The sequence below is a fragment of the Suillus fuscotomentosus genome, assembly GCF_016647785.1.
Source record: "Suillus fuscotomentosus strain FC203 chromosome Unknown F5891scaffold_6, whole genome shotgun sequence".
Classification (NCBI taxonomy): domain Eukaryota; kingdom Fungi; phylum Basidiomycota; class Agaricomycetes; order Boletales; family Suillaceae; genus Suillus; species Suillus fuscotomentosus.
Window position 1 is genome coordinate 762,081 of NW_024539518.1, and position 14,123 is coordinate 776,203.

The 14,123-nt window shown below is 48.3% G+C and overlaps 6 protein-coding genes across 6 annotated transcripts; 3 read left to right on the plus strand and 3 right to left on the minus strand.

Annotated features, from left to right (window-relative positions):
• Window positions 1–214: 214 nt before the first annotated feature.
• On the minus strand, window positions 215–1,709 carry F5891DRAFT_629200 (uncharacterized protein). Its single transcript, XM_041372546.1, has 3 exons — window positions 1,365–1,709; window positions 687–1,311; window positions 215–628 (listed from the first exon to the last, which is right to left on the minus strand). The coding sequence occupies exons 2-3, from the start codon at window positions 1,253–1,255 to the stop codon at window positions 325–327; spliced, it is 873 nt and encodes a 290-aa protein (XP_041231412.1). The 5' UTR covers window positions 1,256–1,311; window positions 1,365–1,709; the 3' UTR covers window positions 215–324.
• A 461-nt stretch (window positions 1,710–2,170) lies between these two features.
• Window positions 2,171–5,514, plus strand: F5891DRAFT_1125842 (PQ loop repeat-domain-containing protein; the record flags this gene model as incomplete). The annotated part of the gene is made up of 11 exons (XM_041364021.1): window positions 2,171–2,247; window positions 2,317–2,390; window positions 2,443–2,495; window positions 2,553–3,500; window positions 3,555–3,703; window positions 3,752–3,981; window positions 4,294–4,334; window positions 4,390–4,576; window positions 4,626–5,162; window positions 5,218–5,414; window positions 5,467–5,514. The coding sequence occupies 11 exons, from the start codon at window positions 2,171–2,173 to the stop codon at window positions 5,512–5,514; spliced, it is 2,541 nt and encodes an 846-aa protein (XP_041231413.1).
• Window positions 5,515–5,568: 54 nt separating this feature from the next.
• F5891DRAFT_629012 (uncharacterized protein) lies at window positions 5,569–6,897 on the minus strand. The gene is made up of 2 exons (XM_041372544.1): window positions 6,717–6,897; window positions 5,569–6,660 (listed from the first exon to the last, which is right to left on the minus strand). The coding sequence occupies exons 1-2, from the start codon at window positions 6,791–6,793 to the stop codon at window positions 5,637–5,639; spliced, it is 1,101 nt and encodes a 366-aa protein (XP_041231414.1). The 5' UTR covers window positions 6,794–6,897; the 3' UTR covers window positions 5,569–5,636.
• Window positions 6,898–6,947: 50 nt separating this feature from the next.
• F5891DRAFT_629001 (60S ribosomal protein L7) lies at window positions 6,948–8,673 on the minus strand. The gene is made up of 7 exons (XM_041372543.1): window positions 8,266–8,673; window positions 8,199–8,214; window positions 8,055–8,147; window positions 7,712–7,878; window positions 7,525–7,662; window positions 7,295–7,475; window positions 6,948–7,243 (listed from the first exon to the last, which is right to left on the minus strand). The coding sequence occupies exons 1-7, from the start codon at window positions 8,280–8,282 to the stop codon at window positions 7,103–7,105; spliced, it is 753 nt and encodes a 250-aa protein (XP_041231415.1). The 5' UTR covers window positions 8,283–8,673; the 3' UTR covers window positions 6,948–7,102.
• A 467-nt stretch (window positions 8,674–9,140) lies between these two features.
• Window positions 9,141–10,503, plus strand: F5891DRAFT_975987 (uncharacterized protein; the record flags this gene model as incomplete). The annotated part of the gene is made up of 9 exons (XM_041376575.1): window positions 9,141–9,260; window positions 9,325–9,388; window positions 9,448–9,586; window positions 9,649–9,693; window positions 9,751–9,809; window positions 9,858–9,899; window positions 9,955–10,148; window positions 10,207–10,299; window positions 10,354–10,503. 9 exons carry the CDS (start codon window positions 9,141–9,143, stop codon window positions 10,501–10,503), a joined length of 906 nt encoding a protein of 301 aa, XP_041231416.1.
• Window positions 10,504–12,246: 1,743 nt separating this feature from the next.
• On the plus strand, window positions 12,247–13,632 carry F5891DRAFT_975988 (uncharacterized protein; the record flags this gene model as incomplete). Its single annotated transcript, XM_041376576.1, has 8 exons — window positions 12,247–12,363; window positions 12,424–12,493; window positions 12,550–12,688; window positions 12,746–12,790; window positions 12,846–12,900; window positions 12,950–12,995; window positions 13,054–13,421; window positions 13,477–13,632. The coding sequence occupies 8 exons, from the start codon at window positions 12,247–12,249 to the stop codon at window positions 13,630–13,632; spliced, it is 996 nt and encodes a 331-aa protein (XP_041231417.1).
• Window positions 13,633–14,123: the final 491 nt, after the last annotated feature.

Sequence of the window (14,123 nt, forward strand, 5' to 3'; positions counted from 1 at the left end):
ATCAAAGGTAGTTTCAGTACTTACTGTGTACTTATACGAGGTTCACTAACTTTAAGGTTCAGTAAGTACCTGCCAGGGAGGAGCTCGCCAATCATGAAGGCACTGGAAACTCCAAAAGCAAAAGATACAAGGTTATACGCGCCATCCATTGTCGCAGTCGCCCCGATGGAGTTCTAAAATCATTGACTCTGTTACGACCTGTATCTTGAAAGCCTCTTAATTGAAATCTGCTGTACGTGGAAAAGACGATACACATCAAATGTACAGATATACATAATAAAAAAGGCGGTCTCTACATTTCTTGACACCAACTAGTAGATCAGCCTATACTGCCCAAAATGTTGTTATCTTCGCCCTCACAGCTTCGTTCCTCCAGCCTGGGAAGCGAGCCCTCATCCACAAAGTAATGCAGTCACCGACCTGCAAGTCACGTACAAAGCTACCATCGTAGGATTTCCATCCTTGTCCCCTATTTTCAGCTGCAATTGCTTCGGGTGAACCTTCTTTGACATCGTCAAGGTCCGTCCAAGTGACGATATGGTGTGTCGTTTGACCTTCCGCAACGATATTTTTCTGGAGAGTGGAAGGAGAAGGTAAAAATGGTTGCTTGACGTCTTTTTGAGTAAACCTAAGGGGAAAACTGGATTAGCCATCGAAGGTCGGCGCATCAGTAGGAGCAAGCATACGTGACATCGTCTAGCAGATTTTGTGCATCAACTGCGGTGAAGAGGAGTGAAGAGGGCCAGTTGACGCTTTCGGTGAAATACGAAGTGGAGTGAAGTCTCTCAACACTGGCATCGAACCAGGAGTAAGCACCATTGTACGTTCCTCGACAACTAAGATGGCCGCCCCAGCCCTGGTCATGACTCCATAACTGAAATTCGATCTTGCGAAAAGGTTTGGTACGTATGGGCGCTGTCCACTCTAGCTCAGTTGGAGGTAGCCCGCCGAGGACAAACCCTTCTCCCTGCAAATTTTCTTTGTCGAGTAGGAAGTCTCCTTCTGTCCCCTGCACTGCAAGAGGCAATGTACGCATGTACATTGTGTCTCCGCCGGTATCGGCATCGGCGACAGTGCATCCATCGACTGTTAGAGATGTGTGTGCCCAATAGGAGGCAGCATCGATAATGTCATCGATGAGTTCATCTGGAAGTGGAATGGCAGATAACTTGAAGTATTGTTTGACTTTGAGAATGTCCACAGTGGTTGGTTCATATGAACCAGATGGGTGGACTGTCGGGGAGGCGGCTATCATGATGATGATATGACTAGTGCGTGTCCTCGAATCAAGTTTGTTGATCTACACTGATGCTTAGCGATTGAGATTGGGACTGTAACAAAGAAGCGTTGATTTAAGTACTTACCAGTGTAGAGGTCCACTTGAATGTCAGAACGGATTTAGAAATTGGCAAGACTCATAAAACAAGCTGGGGACCGTAATGAAGTTACCCGCAAACCCAGACTCATGCATATGATGCCGCATGTTACATGGTAATAGTCTCCCCACAGCCCTAGACCAAATATAATAGACGAATGAAGATAGATTCTGGAACATTATCGGATTCGGGCAGTGCATGATAACGAGATCAATGAGTTTGTCCGAAAGTGTGCTGCATGATGGAAACTGAGTACTGACTGTATCGTTTAGTCGGACTCGGACTTCCGGGGAAACAGTCATCAGTCACTGAGGTGGCCCGATAACCTCTTTCCGAGGTAGAATTATCTACCTATCTCATTTTATTAGACGCTAGTACTTGGCAACCAGATTCGGGAGAGCATGGTTCAGTACTTACCAGTTTAGAGGTCCACTTGAGTTTCAGAAAGGATCCGTTCCGTTGAGCGCCCAAGTTAGTCACTTAGGCGCTTGTGATGCACTTGAGTAAATTGTGGATTTGTTGCTGCATGCACTCTCGGGCTGCAGCATCATGTTCATTGTCGGATGCCGGAGGATGACTGAAACGGAATTCGAGGTTGATTAACTTGAAGCACACTGTCACAGGACGAAAACGAGACGGAAACGAGTTAGGTTGCCCACGTCCGAACAAGGCCGCCACGCACTAGCGTGTGTGAACCAACTGGAGGCAATCCACGGCGCTCGGCTTGTCGCAACCCACTTTGTTCAGCATCTTTATCCTCGAACCTTCGAGTTCTGGTGGGCCCAACAGCGAGGATGTTACTACTTACGGCGAAATTCAGCGAGTTGCTCGGTTATGCTTCTATAGCATGTTGGCTTGGTGCCCAATTTCCGTGAGTAATCAATACTTACGTTGCACTTTGTGAGATTGACAATGAATTGCGCCATATTTGCCATCGTAGACAGGTGATAGAAAATCACAAACGACAGTCGTGTGAGGGCCTCGCACTGCCGTTCTTGTGCAATTGGTTGCTCGGTACGACACATCCTTATCGACCAATTCGCCATCCGCTGATGTTGCCTTCTAGGCGATTTTTCGAATTTAATCGGTTGTTTGCTCACTCACCAGCTTCCCTTCCAGGTGGGCTACTGATGTTGATACCGTGTCTGAATAGTAGTGAATTGCTTTCGCTTCCAGACTTACCTTGCGACCTACTTTTGCATAGTGGATTGTTCGTTACTGGCTCAATACTTCTACTACTATAGTGGAAGACCAGCAACGCTATCCGAGGCATATGTACGCACACGATCACGAACCATATCCACTGCTCGCCGACTCTCATTGGACGCATCACACTATCGCACATTATCGACAGTCGCAGGGAATGTCGCTGCAGCTGCAGCGTTAGCCGCATTCCCTGAATCGCATCCTGAACATCGCTCACGAAAGCATGTTGTCGATCAGCCGCTCGATGACACAGCACCCCAAGTCGTTGAAGAAGCACAGGATGAGGTTGATGATGCGGTCTTGTCAGCACTCTCAGAAAGTTTCCACTCTGGGCGGAAACGCGTTTCATGGAGCCAAGAACGCCACGATCATCAACCGAGCGCTCGAAGTCAGGCGTCTTCGGTCGTTCCAAAATCACTGCAAATTACAGCTCCTCCGCGCGAGTTCGCAGCATTTTCCCGGGGTCGTCCAGAGCAGCGTGTGACAGATGTGGAAGAGGTTGAGGTTGAGCAACCTAGCTCGCGTGCGGCGAGTGACCATAGGACCAGTTCGCGTGCGAGTCGACGCGGTGCAAGTATGGTCTTGCTTGGATTTGGGGCGTTGTTTAGTGTTGGAGCTCTAACCAACGTTCCCTCCAGATCTTTAGCAGGGAGGAGTGACAGCATCGGACGGGTGCTAGCAGATGAGGTTAATATACCACATCCATTGACAACGTCCTCCGCGCAGGACACGGCCTACCATCCGCCATCAGGTCTAGGAGTTGTAACTGTAGAACTCCCTCTGACAGTTAGCCAGAATGGGTCGCGATCTCAATCATCAGAAGACTCCCCATCAACGGAACGTATCATTGGCCGAATTTTCGCCTGGCTGTGTACCTCATTATATTTGACTTCTCGGCTTCCTCAGATATGGAAGAACGTGAGTTTACATTTCGTTTCCGTTGGAATACTTTCTTCTAAACGATTTCTCCAGTATGTCAGAAAGTCTGTTGATGGACTCTCAATGTATCTCTTTGTCTTCGCTTTCCTTGGCAACTTTTTCTACGTCTGCTCGATATTGACATCTCCAGAGGCACACATGCCTCCACCTGCATCAACTAAGTTTTTCAAGGAGAGCATCCCGTATGTTCATCGTCTTATCTTTTCATCTTGTTATTGATGATCTTCTAGATACCTACTGGGAAGTGGTGGCACACTCATCTTCGATATCACGATTGTATCTCAATCCTATATTTACCGAGGGAAGCCTCCGCGTCGGCGAGGCCGTGGTACATCAATCGCACACAGAGCTTCCCTCGCTGAAGAGCAAGCTTGTTTATTGGGAGGGGATGCTCTTTCTGGCTCATACTACGGTGGTAGAAGTGCAAGCGCTGTACGGCACTCCAGGAGTCGGACCTCCGGTTCACGTCCCCCTTAACACCGTAATTACACGAGGCTCAAGTTATTATACCAACATATGTATTGTACAGACCCCACGAGTTGAACGTTGAACATATATATACGTATGTGAAGAGTTACTCTTCAAGCCGCCCGAGATTGATCGGAAAGCACTGTCGGTGGATTAGTTATATTCCAGTGCCTGCTAGTTTCAGCGGCGCAGTGCCTTCCTAATTTTGTATTTTATGACAAGCAGTATCGCTTGAACTACTTCATGTCTTCCATCACTCGGAGCCCAGCACCTCCATTGCGCTTCCCATCTCCGTCTCCACCAGTTAGCAACCAACAATTCGCAGAACCGCAACCTGATCACCTCGTGCGTTCCGATCCGCCAAGAACTTCGCTGTGACTGATTTCGCTCTTCTCTACAGCGTGCTTTTGTACTCGATTATCTCTGTCATAATTGTTATACCAAGACTGCGCAGGCATTCGCTAGGGATACCGCCGTGAGGCACCTTGATAAGGATGGAGACGAAATTACGTCGCCCGACAGAAGGTTACAAGGGACCTCAGCAGACCTAACGGATGAGGGCCTCCGGAAAATACGGCGTCGTGAAGGTGCACTGAATATTTGGTGGAGTCTGCCAATGTTAATATTCTTGTACAGAAGTACGAACAGAAATACTCTCCGGACGAATTGATGAGGCTACTGCCCTCCTCAACGAGCACTTCCCCAATGTTCTTGCCCCATCAAGCATACCATCCTCAGAAACGTCGTCTTCCGTCGATTCTTCCCCTGACCGTATAGAGTACAACTCCCGTACTGTTTTGGACCCGACACTCCTCTCACTGAACCTCCGTATTCATGCGTTCATCGAAGCCTGCCGCACAATCCCTCTTCTCTATGTTCCGCATCTTCAAACCACACCCATCACAACACCAGAACCCACGACGAATATTTCCCGTGACCCTGATCATATGGCTGATGAGCGTTATCAGACAGCGTTAATACTGCGTGCGCAGAAGCTCTATGCGTTAGTAGAACTATTGCGGAAACCAGAAGACCGAGCGACGTATTTGAAGGAGCTGGAGAACGTCGGCGGCCTTCTCGCATATAAGGTGCCAGAGATGAGCCCTATGTCAAAATATCTTGACCAGGCGAGACGAGAACGTGTCGCAGACCAGATAAACCGTGCAATACTCTGTGAGCGCTTTGTTACTTTGTATGTCAGGGCGGTATGCTAAGATCTGTCTCTTAGATCACAGCAATTTACTGTCTGTATCTCATTTGGAAGTTGCCGTGCGATATAATTCTGCTCTCTGGGGAGCTTTGAGTGAACTGCATATCAAAGTTCCCACAAACTCTAGTAGACCTGCAGGAGTTACCCTCCCACCAAAGCCTACTAGCAGGAGTGCGCCAACTTTAGGAGAGAAGAAATTGACTGGCACTGTTGAGGTAAGTTTTATTGTAGCGATATATTGCCTGCGAGATCTAACATGGAGTGCAGTACTTGCCACCATTCGATCTGGGCTTATTCCTTGATGCTCGGGTATGATTTTACTTGCGTTCCACTCAGGCTCCTGTACTTTCGCATACCCATTGGCAATCTGTACTATTCTCTCCAGTCCAGATTTCCCCATGTGTGGTTCGATTCATGTATATTATATACGTAGATCGTCAATGAATGACCTCCACGTCATCCCATCGACCTCTATTGACTTGCGACAAAAGCGTTGATGTAACGCGACACCCTCGTAACCCCAAGACCTTTAAGTGGCGCAATTTCGTCCACGGGTAATCTTGTAGCAGCTTCTCCCCTGATGCTGGAATGAGCCAACTATTGTAAGACAGGTCTAACAGTGAAACCAGAGGGCAGTACGATGGAAGTCGTTGAACGGACACTAGTTTATTAGGGATATTTATGAGTGTGAGGCAAGTGATTGTGGGCGGGAGGTTGCTCAATGCAAATGTTACCGGTGTGGACAATAGGGTAAGGGAGAAGAGCACACTAGGCTCGCTCCCCTGTGTTGCAAGGGAGTCCCACGTATACTCCTCTGCTGTACATTCCTTAGGCACAGATTCTCTTGAGGAATGTATGCGCCGGAAATGGTCGCTGCGCAATGTAGCATGCGGCCCAACGACTACGAGCTCTCCGTCTGCATGCCCTTCTTCTCCGCATATTGCATTCAGCTCGATCTGAGAGAGGGGACCGTTTATTGCGCTATGGCGCATTAAGACGCGACGGAGGTGAGGTGGGATATAGGGCCTGATTTCAGCCAACTCGTATCCGCTGCATTCCATGCGAATGACATGAAGGGATAATAGTGCGAGTGTAGGGAACCCGCCGGTCCGAAGGCTACGAAGGGATGCGCTAGTATCTGGTGGACGCACTGACGCGTTACCAAGGGAGAACGCTAGGTCGAGGGCATGCTCGCGCCAAGCAGGGGAGTTTATGTCCGCCAAGTCTGCTTCCCTGATCTTCGGAGATGAAAAGGTTGTCCAACTGCGAGGTGGATCAGGTCCTGCAACCCGGACAGGTCTTGTAGAATGGTGCCCTGAAGGAGCAGTTACATTCCGTCTGCCTTCTTCTGAAGGATAGATCAGGCTGATCGGAAGGGTTGGGATGTTATTGGCATGTAATGGCGTGGGTAGGCTGGCTGGGATATGCTGCGCATTGCGTGAGTGGCGAAAGTGCTCTCCTCTGGACGAAGGAATGAGGTTGCTTCGTTCGATCTCTTGTCACCACCCGCAGCGCACCTCAAATTACGAAGGATGTTATTTACTTGATGAGAAGTTTCGCTTGTGTCCTGTGGAACAGTTCGTGGCAAGGCCATCGCAGAATAGAGGGCGCTACTGTGTCATCTTGTCCAACTGGCATCCTCATGGGTTGGGAATGGAACCGTGGTAATTCTATGTAGGTGCGAATTCCACTAAGCCGACCTGCATTACAGCAACGTAGAATAATACACGTCTTAACATGCCAATTGATATTTGAATGCTGAAGTGTCGGAAGAAATCCATACGCGTTTTCATAGTGCATACATGGCAAAAATAGAGGAACATGATGAATTTCATGCCAAGCATACCTTGCGACTACTTCATCTCGCCACTACCCCACCGTCGGACCACAATAAAAAAAACACTCAGTTCATTTGGCGGATGAGCTTGTTGATGTTGGCCTCTCGGTCACCAAAATCACCACCTTGCACGAAGTGCTTGAATTTGCGCGTCCTCCAGCCACCATTAGGGTTCGACAACTTGAATGGCCAGAGGAAGTTGGATGCCTGTTCCTATCTGTCAGCAGAAGAAAATGTTTATCACATGGTCGTGCTGACCTGCTTGAAGTTGGGGCCGGCAGTAGCGATCTCGTGAACGAGATCTTCTATGGAGAGGATGTCATATTTGCCGAGGGACTCCTCGATAATGGCATTGTTTGTCAGGGGAATACGCTGTTTGTTGACCTTCCCGTAACCGCGCTTGTAAAGGAGTTCGCGAACGGACTTGATATTTGGCTCGCTAAGGAAATCCGTCAATCTCCGTGAATATTCATAAGTAGTCGACTTACCCGTATGTAATGTAGGGCTCAACCAGTCGGAGCATTTGCTGGGTAGCTTTGGTGACCTTTACGAAAACACCGTTGTTGATTTGGAGGAGGCGGAGGAGCTGTAGGATTTTACGGGGTTTGGGTGCAATCTCGTTGATACTACGCAGATATGAGAAGAATAAATGATCACGAAGGAAGCTGCACGTACCCACGAATACGGACGACAAAGTAGACCTTGGCTTCCGCAGGGACGTAGAAGTCACCAGATGTTCGGGCAGCACGCTTCAATCGGATCTCCTCCTTCTCCTTTGACAGATACTCCTTGACATAGCTCTCCGCCCGTTTGAAAATCACCTTGCGCTTTGCCTTTGATGCCTAAGACAAAATTTAGTATGCGATCGGAAATAGAGCAATTTGAAGGTAAAAGATCAGTCCCGAAAGATGGTTAATTTGAAGGCGGCACTGCAGAACGAATCCCACTAGCCATTCGTTCGAAATAATCGTATGCATCATACATAGAGCAAGGCCCTAATTAAGAGGTTGCTACGAACCTTACGTGCGGCAGTGGCTGCAGCAAGGCGCTCCTCCCGTGCCTTTTCGTTCTGCTTGCGCTTTTTAAGAAGAGTCTCCGGAACTTCGATGTCCTGTGGCAGAAGTTAATAAATTCCACATAGATTGCGGATACACGAACGAACCGAGACTGTTGGGACCCTGGTGAAGATGTAAACACTCGTTCACTGTGCAAAAACTTGGCAGACTCACGTTGTCGAGGGGGCCATGGCGAGTTTTGAGGATATTGTCGGCGCTGAGGCCTTCGCCGAGACAACTGTGGAAGCTTGTGGTGGCTGGCAACTGTATAGTCTTAGTCATATATTCTCACAGTAATCATTCGTGTGAAAAATTAATGACCCGAGTGAGGTGAGCTTTCTACAGTTGCGCAGCACGCTCGCAATCCAAGAAGCTTTGGCAGCTCAACGAAGCCACATCATTGACCGTTATGCCTACTCCGACCGTCCTCAGAATTTTCCGTCCGCGTCCCGTTCCCATTCGACCGGCCTCGCCGCCAAACGCGTTTCTTCCAATGCTTAAGTAATATCCATGCTCTAATGCATTGGAGAACATCCCTCGAGGCCTCCTGAAATCGCCCCTACGGCAAGATAACGGCGCAACTACGAGCCAGTTATGTAAGATGGTTGGTATACAGTACAAGACATACGACGAAAGGAGAAGTGGAGAAGCTCTAGGGGTCCCATTTAGGACAGGCTTATCGTGTGTCTGGCTCCTAAAGTTGCGACTTGCAAACGAGAACAACATTCTAACCAAAATCTCGCGGAGAACGGCACAAATCCCACGCATGGGCCGTCAGCCAGTTCGGACTGGAAAATTGACTGTCCTATCCTGCTCGCAAACGAGTCTGTCATGTACAGGAAATGGTCATTAACAGCGGTGGGCCTTTTTTTAATCTACTCGCTGGAATGAAGGGAACTATCGAAAACGCTGATCAAGCTTGACGCGTGACAATTCAGGCGGACAGTTGCCGGCATTGCATCGAACTGCTAGCAATGTGCCATAATTTGAAGGCTTTGGCTCCCCATCCTTGTTCTTTTCACTGCCCATCCTTCTTTCTTTCATCCATCATGCTACCACACCGAGCCAAGCTAAGGTCGTCAATGGTGGTCCTGGAAGCAGCAGCGCCTATACCCAGAGGTGCCTTTGCGCAGACATCCACTGTGACATGCCTGCCCTCCTTTGGTTGGGTAATAATATCTTTTTATTCATGTTTTAGGTTTCAAGATATAGATTCTGATTCATGGCATGTAGATGAACAACACCCTCGGGCAGGACCCTTGCGTCGTTGTTTCCTACCTTGAGAGTGTCTGTGGAGGTACGCCTTTTTTGGTATGTTTTGGTATGCCTTAGCCTTGTATAACTGGTCTTGCGCAGCTTTCACAGTTGATCCTTTACCTCCCAATACCTATTACGGACCTCCCTCGGCCGCTGGAGCAGACTCTTGCACATGTAATACAGTAGCCTACTCGATGATGGCCGCTTGCAGCGATTGTCAGAATGCCATATATGTATCGTGAGTCATATTCAAGTCTTATCGAGTATAATCGACCCCACGAGACCCCTATTTCCTATTAGCTGGTCTACCTGGAGCACCAATTGCGCTCAGATGTCCATCAGACAGTCAGTGCGCAAGGTTGTTGATATTCTGCAAGCTTTTCTAATACACTTGATTGGCAGATATCCGATGGACATTCCCACTGGTACCAAGGTTCCGAATTGGGCGTATCTGAATGTTGGTGCACGATTATCTGTCCCAATTGTTTTAATCTAATTTTCGCTGAAAGTGACCGGTGGATTCGACCCTGTCGCAGCACAAAATAACGGAGGTTAGGATTTAGGCATAACTTTTCCCAAGAAACCTTTTCACTTACGATCTTCTAGACCTCCCGGAATCTACTGCAATCAATGCACAATCTACTATCACAGTCACTTATTCGACCACGTTCTCTGCTTCTTTGACCAGTTCTTCGACCACATCTACAGGACTTTCTCTCACATCAACATCTAGTCCGACAAGTCCAAATGTTGGAGCTATAGCCGGAGGTGTTGTTGGTGCAATTTTGGGTGCAGCCATCGTAGGCCTAGTCATTTGGTTCTTTGTCAGACGCCGTCGCTCCTTCACAACGCCATCAGCCGCTTTCAGTGACACAGGCAGAGGTCCGGGCCACACTCGAAGTTTTTACTAGCGCTAATGCATCTCCAATGGCACAGCGACCACGTCTCTACGTATGTTTCTCATAATTTTACAATACATCCAACCTGTCTCATCCCCTCGCACAGGACCCCTCTGACCCGGCCACTTTCCCAGGTCGTCCTCACTCCTTCGCCGACCCAGTTACTTCATCTAGCAGTATAAGCAAAAATCCATTGATGCCCTCACCCATCTCTCCCCAACAGTCGCGTCTTGGACAGTACGCTCCAGAACTCTAGAGTTTGGACTTATGTTAGTTTATGTCGCTTTATGTCACTTACTTTTTGATAAACGGAAACTTGTAATGTTACTTTTCAGACTTGATGGGATACTACTCAATCATCACGCAAAAGTTCTTAGGACGGCGGCCTAATAGATGATTTGGTGCTCGCCTGCAACTTGCTCCAAGGTTTGCCGTGGCAAGCATGGCTGCTTTCGGCAAAGTGTCTGTACCGTAGTTAGCGCTGAGCTCAGCCTTTAACTGGCTACAAAGACCCACTTCGTGGCGCGTCGCAATGACCCATGGATCGAGCTTATTTAGTATAAAGTTTGCAATGCTGAATGCTGAGCATGTGGCACTTCCTTTGCGACCCACGATGACTCGCTAGCGCGAGCTCGAGCACATCGGGATGAGTACGGTAAACCTTGGAAAAGGTGATAAGATTGCATCAGAAAATCACGGCGCGGAGACAGTAAGTACTTGCAAGTACGTACTCGTAACAAGCCGCGAATGTAGTTGCACCGATCCACCGATACGAAATGTGCACGAGATACTTCAGCATATGTCGACCAACTACTAGGTTGATACTGGACAACTTCCCAGTAGGATACTGATTAGAAACAGGAACCCATATTCCATAGGACCCATGACACTTGTGTATAACACATGACCATTGATGATACAATCGAACTCCCACGTCATAGCGAGATTCTTCCTCAAATATTGCAAGAGCAGCCCGACCCAAAGAAGTAGAGAAAAGCAGAATATCGTCATGAATACAGAAGTCCGCGACGACGCTGGATTGAGTCATACCCGTCGCCGGTTGTCCTGTCTATACATAGGCTGACAGTGGCGATAGATGTTGTTGTTGAACAATCGAACTCTCACTGTCATAGCGAAATTCTTCCTCAGATATTGCAAGAGCGGCCCGACCCAAAGAAGTAGAGAAAGGCAGAATATTGTCATGAATACAGACTCGGAAGTCCGCGACGACGCTGGGCTAAGTCATACCCGCCGCCGGTGTCCTGTCTATACATAGGCTGACAGCGACGATAGATGAGGGGACGACCATGAATGATCCATGTTAGGTCTCGGAGATGATGCAATGTTGCACGACACCAGAACGAGCTCTATGAAGACGATGGTGACTACTCCTCCTGTGATGTCGGAGTTGCCAAGATAATTAAATTGTGCCAAGAGGTGCCATAGCTGCACCGACAGATGCGTACAGAGAATGAGCCAAAGGCCATTGTCGATAAAGACACTTCAAGTTGACGGCTCACGCTCATGCAAAAGCCATGATGGATGGTAGTGACAACAGATCGACATGATGTGTCCTGCAGTTCTCAGTTGCAAAAGAGGTATAAAATTGCCACTCGATGAACAGGAACGGGTCTAGGTCTGACCCTGATATAGTCACACCCGACGGGCTGTGTTCGCTTGCAGATGATTGTGGCCCATCTGGATCCGACTCCAAGCGGCGCTCAAACCAACTTTATGCTGCTGAAAGACGAGTTGCCATGGACAGGAAGCGGATATTATCAGTGGCCATGTGAGCCTTTAAGTTCCTGACTCCATATCGACGAAATGCGTTTAAATCTGCACTTATCGAAAACCCTGTGGCCCTCGTTTTCAAAGCTGTGTTCATTAGCCGACATCACGTCGAACTGCCATAAGGAACAAAAGCGCCTAACTAATACTATTTGTAACTTGAAGGCTTCTGCCTCGTTCTGTCTTCCCCACCTTCTTCCTTCTATCTATTATGTCGCCGCTCTTCAAGCCATGGTCGTTGATAGTGGTCCTGGCAGCAGTAGTGCTTGTACCCAGAGGTGCATTTGCCCAGACGTCCAATGTGATATGCCTGTCCTCTTATGGTTGGGTAATGCTCTTTTTTTATAGCTTTAGGGCATATTCTGATGCATGATTGGGTTATCTGTAGATGAACAATAGCCTCCAACAGAACCCTTGCGTGGTCGCTTCCTACCTCGAGAGCGTCTGCAATGGTGGAGGTGCGCAGTTTTCATTTCTTAGTGTGCTTCAAACTTGCTAACTAGTTCTGGCGCAGATTTTTCGATCAGTGCTTTACCTCCCGACTCCCATTATGCAGCTCCCACGGTGGCTGAAGCCAGCCCTTGCGAATGTAGTACGGTGACCTACTCGCTGGTTAGCGCTTGCGGTGCTTGCCAGAACGCCACGTATTTGACGTGAGTCAAGTCAAAGTCAAGTATGCTCGACTTCACAGAGCGCTTATTGCCTTGTAGCTGGTCTTCTTGGAGCTACAATTGCTCCTCGGTATCCATCCAACAGTCAGTCCGCAAGCCTATTTTATTCTCCAAGCTTTCTAATTCATCTGATCAACAGATTTCCAGATGACATACCGTCTGGCACCGCGGTTCCAAATTGGGCATATCTGGACGTTAGTGCATGGCTAGTCATCCCAATTACCATGATTTAACTTTTTGCAGGTGACCGCTGCGGGATTCAGCCTTACCGCAGCGCAAGTAGACGGAGGTTAGCATTCGAGCATAACTTTTCTGTCGTTGAATGACTTTCACACGCTTTCTTATAGATTCCCCGGAATCTACCGCAACAAAAGTGCAATCTACTGCTACAGTTCCTTATTCGAGCAGCGCGTCTGCTTCTTTGACCGGTTCTTCGGGCGCGGCCACAGGATCTTCGACCACATCATCATCATCGACTAAATCGACAAGTTCAAACGCTGGAGCTATAGCTGGGGGTGTTGTTGGTGGAGTCGTAGGAATTGCAGCCATCATAGGTCTTGCGACCTGGTTCATTGTCAAACGCCGTCGCTCTGCCACAGCGCCGTCGGCCGCTTTCAGCGACATTGGCGGGGGTGCGGGATACACTCAAAGTGTTTACTCCCCCAACACTCATTCATTCCCAACGCAACCTCAAATGACGCAACAACGTCTCTACGTATGTTTCTCATGATTTTATAATGCATCGACACTCATTTCATCTCCTTGCGCAGGACCCATCTGACCCGTCCACTTTCCCAGGTTCGCCTCCCTCCCCCACCCTTCTGACTACCGCATCTAGCAACATATACCAAAACCCATCGATACCGTCGCATGTGTTTTCCCAACAGTCACGCCCAGGGCAGTACAGCGGTACTCCGGAGATCTAAATGCGAGCCTGAAGATGAACAACCATTGGATATGATTCCCCCTCATACTTTGATGACATTGCACCAATATATCCATGTAACTGTGTGTTCGTCTGTCATTTCTTGAATCAGCACTAATTATTGTACATTCACTTGAACATCGGTATTGGGCTCTCAATTATCCATTGGAACTTTAAATCTATTGTCTAGTAGGACCATTGTAACATGAAAACGAAAATATCGTGTACTCAAACGATCATGCATGGAGGCGAGCGGAAGCGCTCGATGTTTAGATTCTTCGTTCTTTGCCATGAAGGCATCTTGCCAAGGATCTATCTAGATTTCTAATACCAGGCACTTATGGCTTCCTTCTGTCACGTCAGCAATGGATCATAATTGCTGCTGTTAGTCATTGTCTACAGCTGAAGATGATGACTTTACGCAGAACGCAGCATGAGTCGATTGGTGTGTTCTGTCAGGGTATCTCAACCACATGTGCATCGTCATCTTAA

What these genes read in the sequence shown, in the direction of transcription:
- F5891DRAFT_629200 (XM_041372546.1), bottom strand. Translation starts at nt 1,255, where the DNA reads ATGATAGCCGCCTCCCCGACAGTCCACCCATCTGGTTCATATGAACCA. An exon ending in AATCTGCTAGACGATGTCAC is followed by an intron (nt 629 to 686) that starts GTATGCTTGCTC and finishes TTTTCCCCTTAG; the next exon opens with GTTTACTCAAAAAGACGTCA.
- F5891DRAFT_629012 (XM_041372544.1), bottom strand. Translation starts at nt 6,793, where the DNA reads ATGGCCTTGCCACGAACTGTTCCACAGGACACAAGCGAAACTTCTCAT. An exon ending in AACATCCTTCGTAATTTGAG is followed by an intron (nt 6,661 to 6,716) that starts GTGCGCTGCGGG and finishes TCCTTCGTCCAG; the next exon opens with AGGAGAGCACTTTCGCCACT.
- F5891DRAFT_629001 (XM_041372543.1), bottom strand. An exon ending in TTTGTCGTCCGTATTCGTGG is followed by an intron (nt 7,663 to 7,711) that starts GTACGTGCAGCT and finishes ATATCTGCGTAG; the next exon opens with TATCAACGAGATTGCACCCA. An exon ending in GAGCCCTACATTACATACGG is followed by an intron (nt 7,476 to 7,524) that starts GTAAGTCGACTA and finishes GGATTTCCTTAG; the next exon opens with CGAGCCAAATATCAAGTCCG.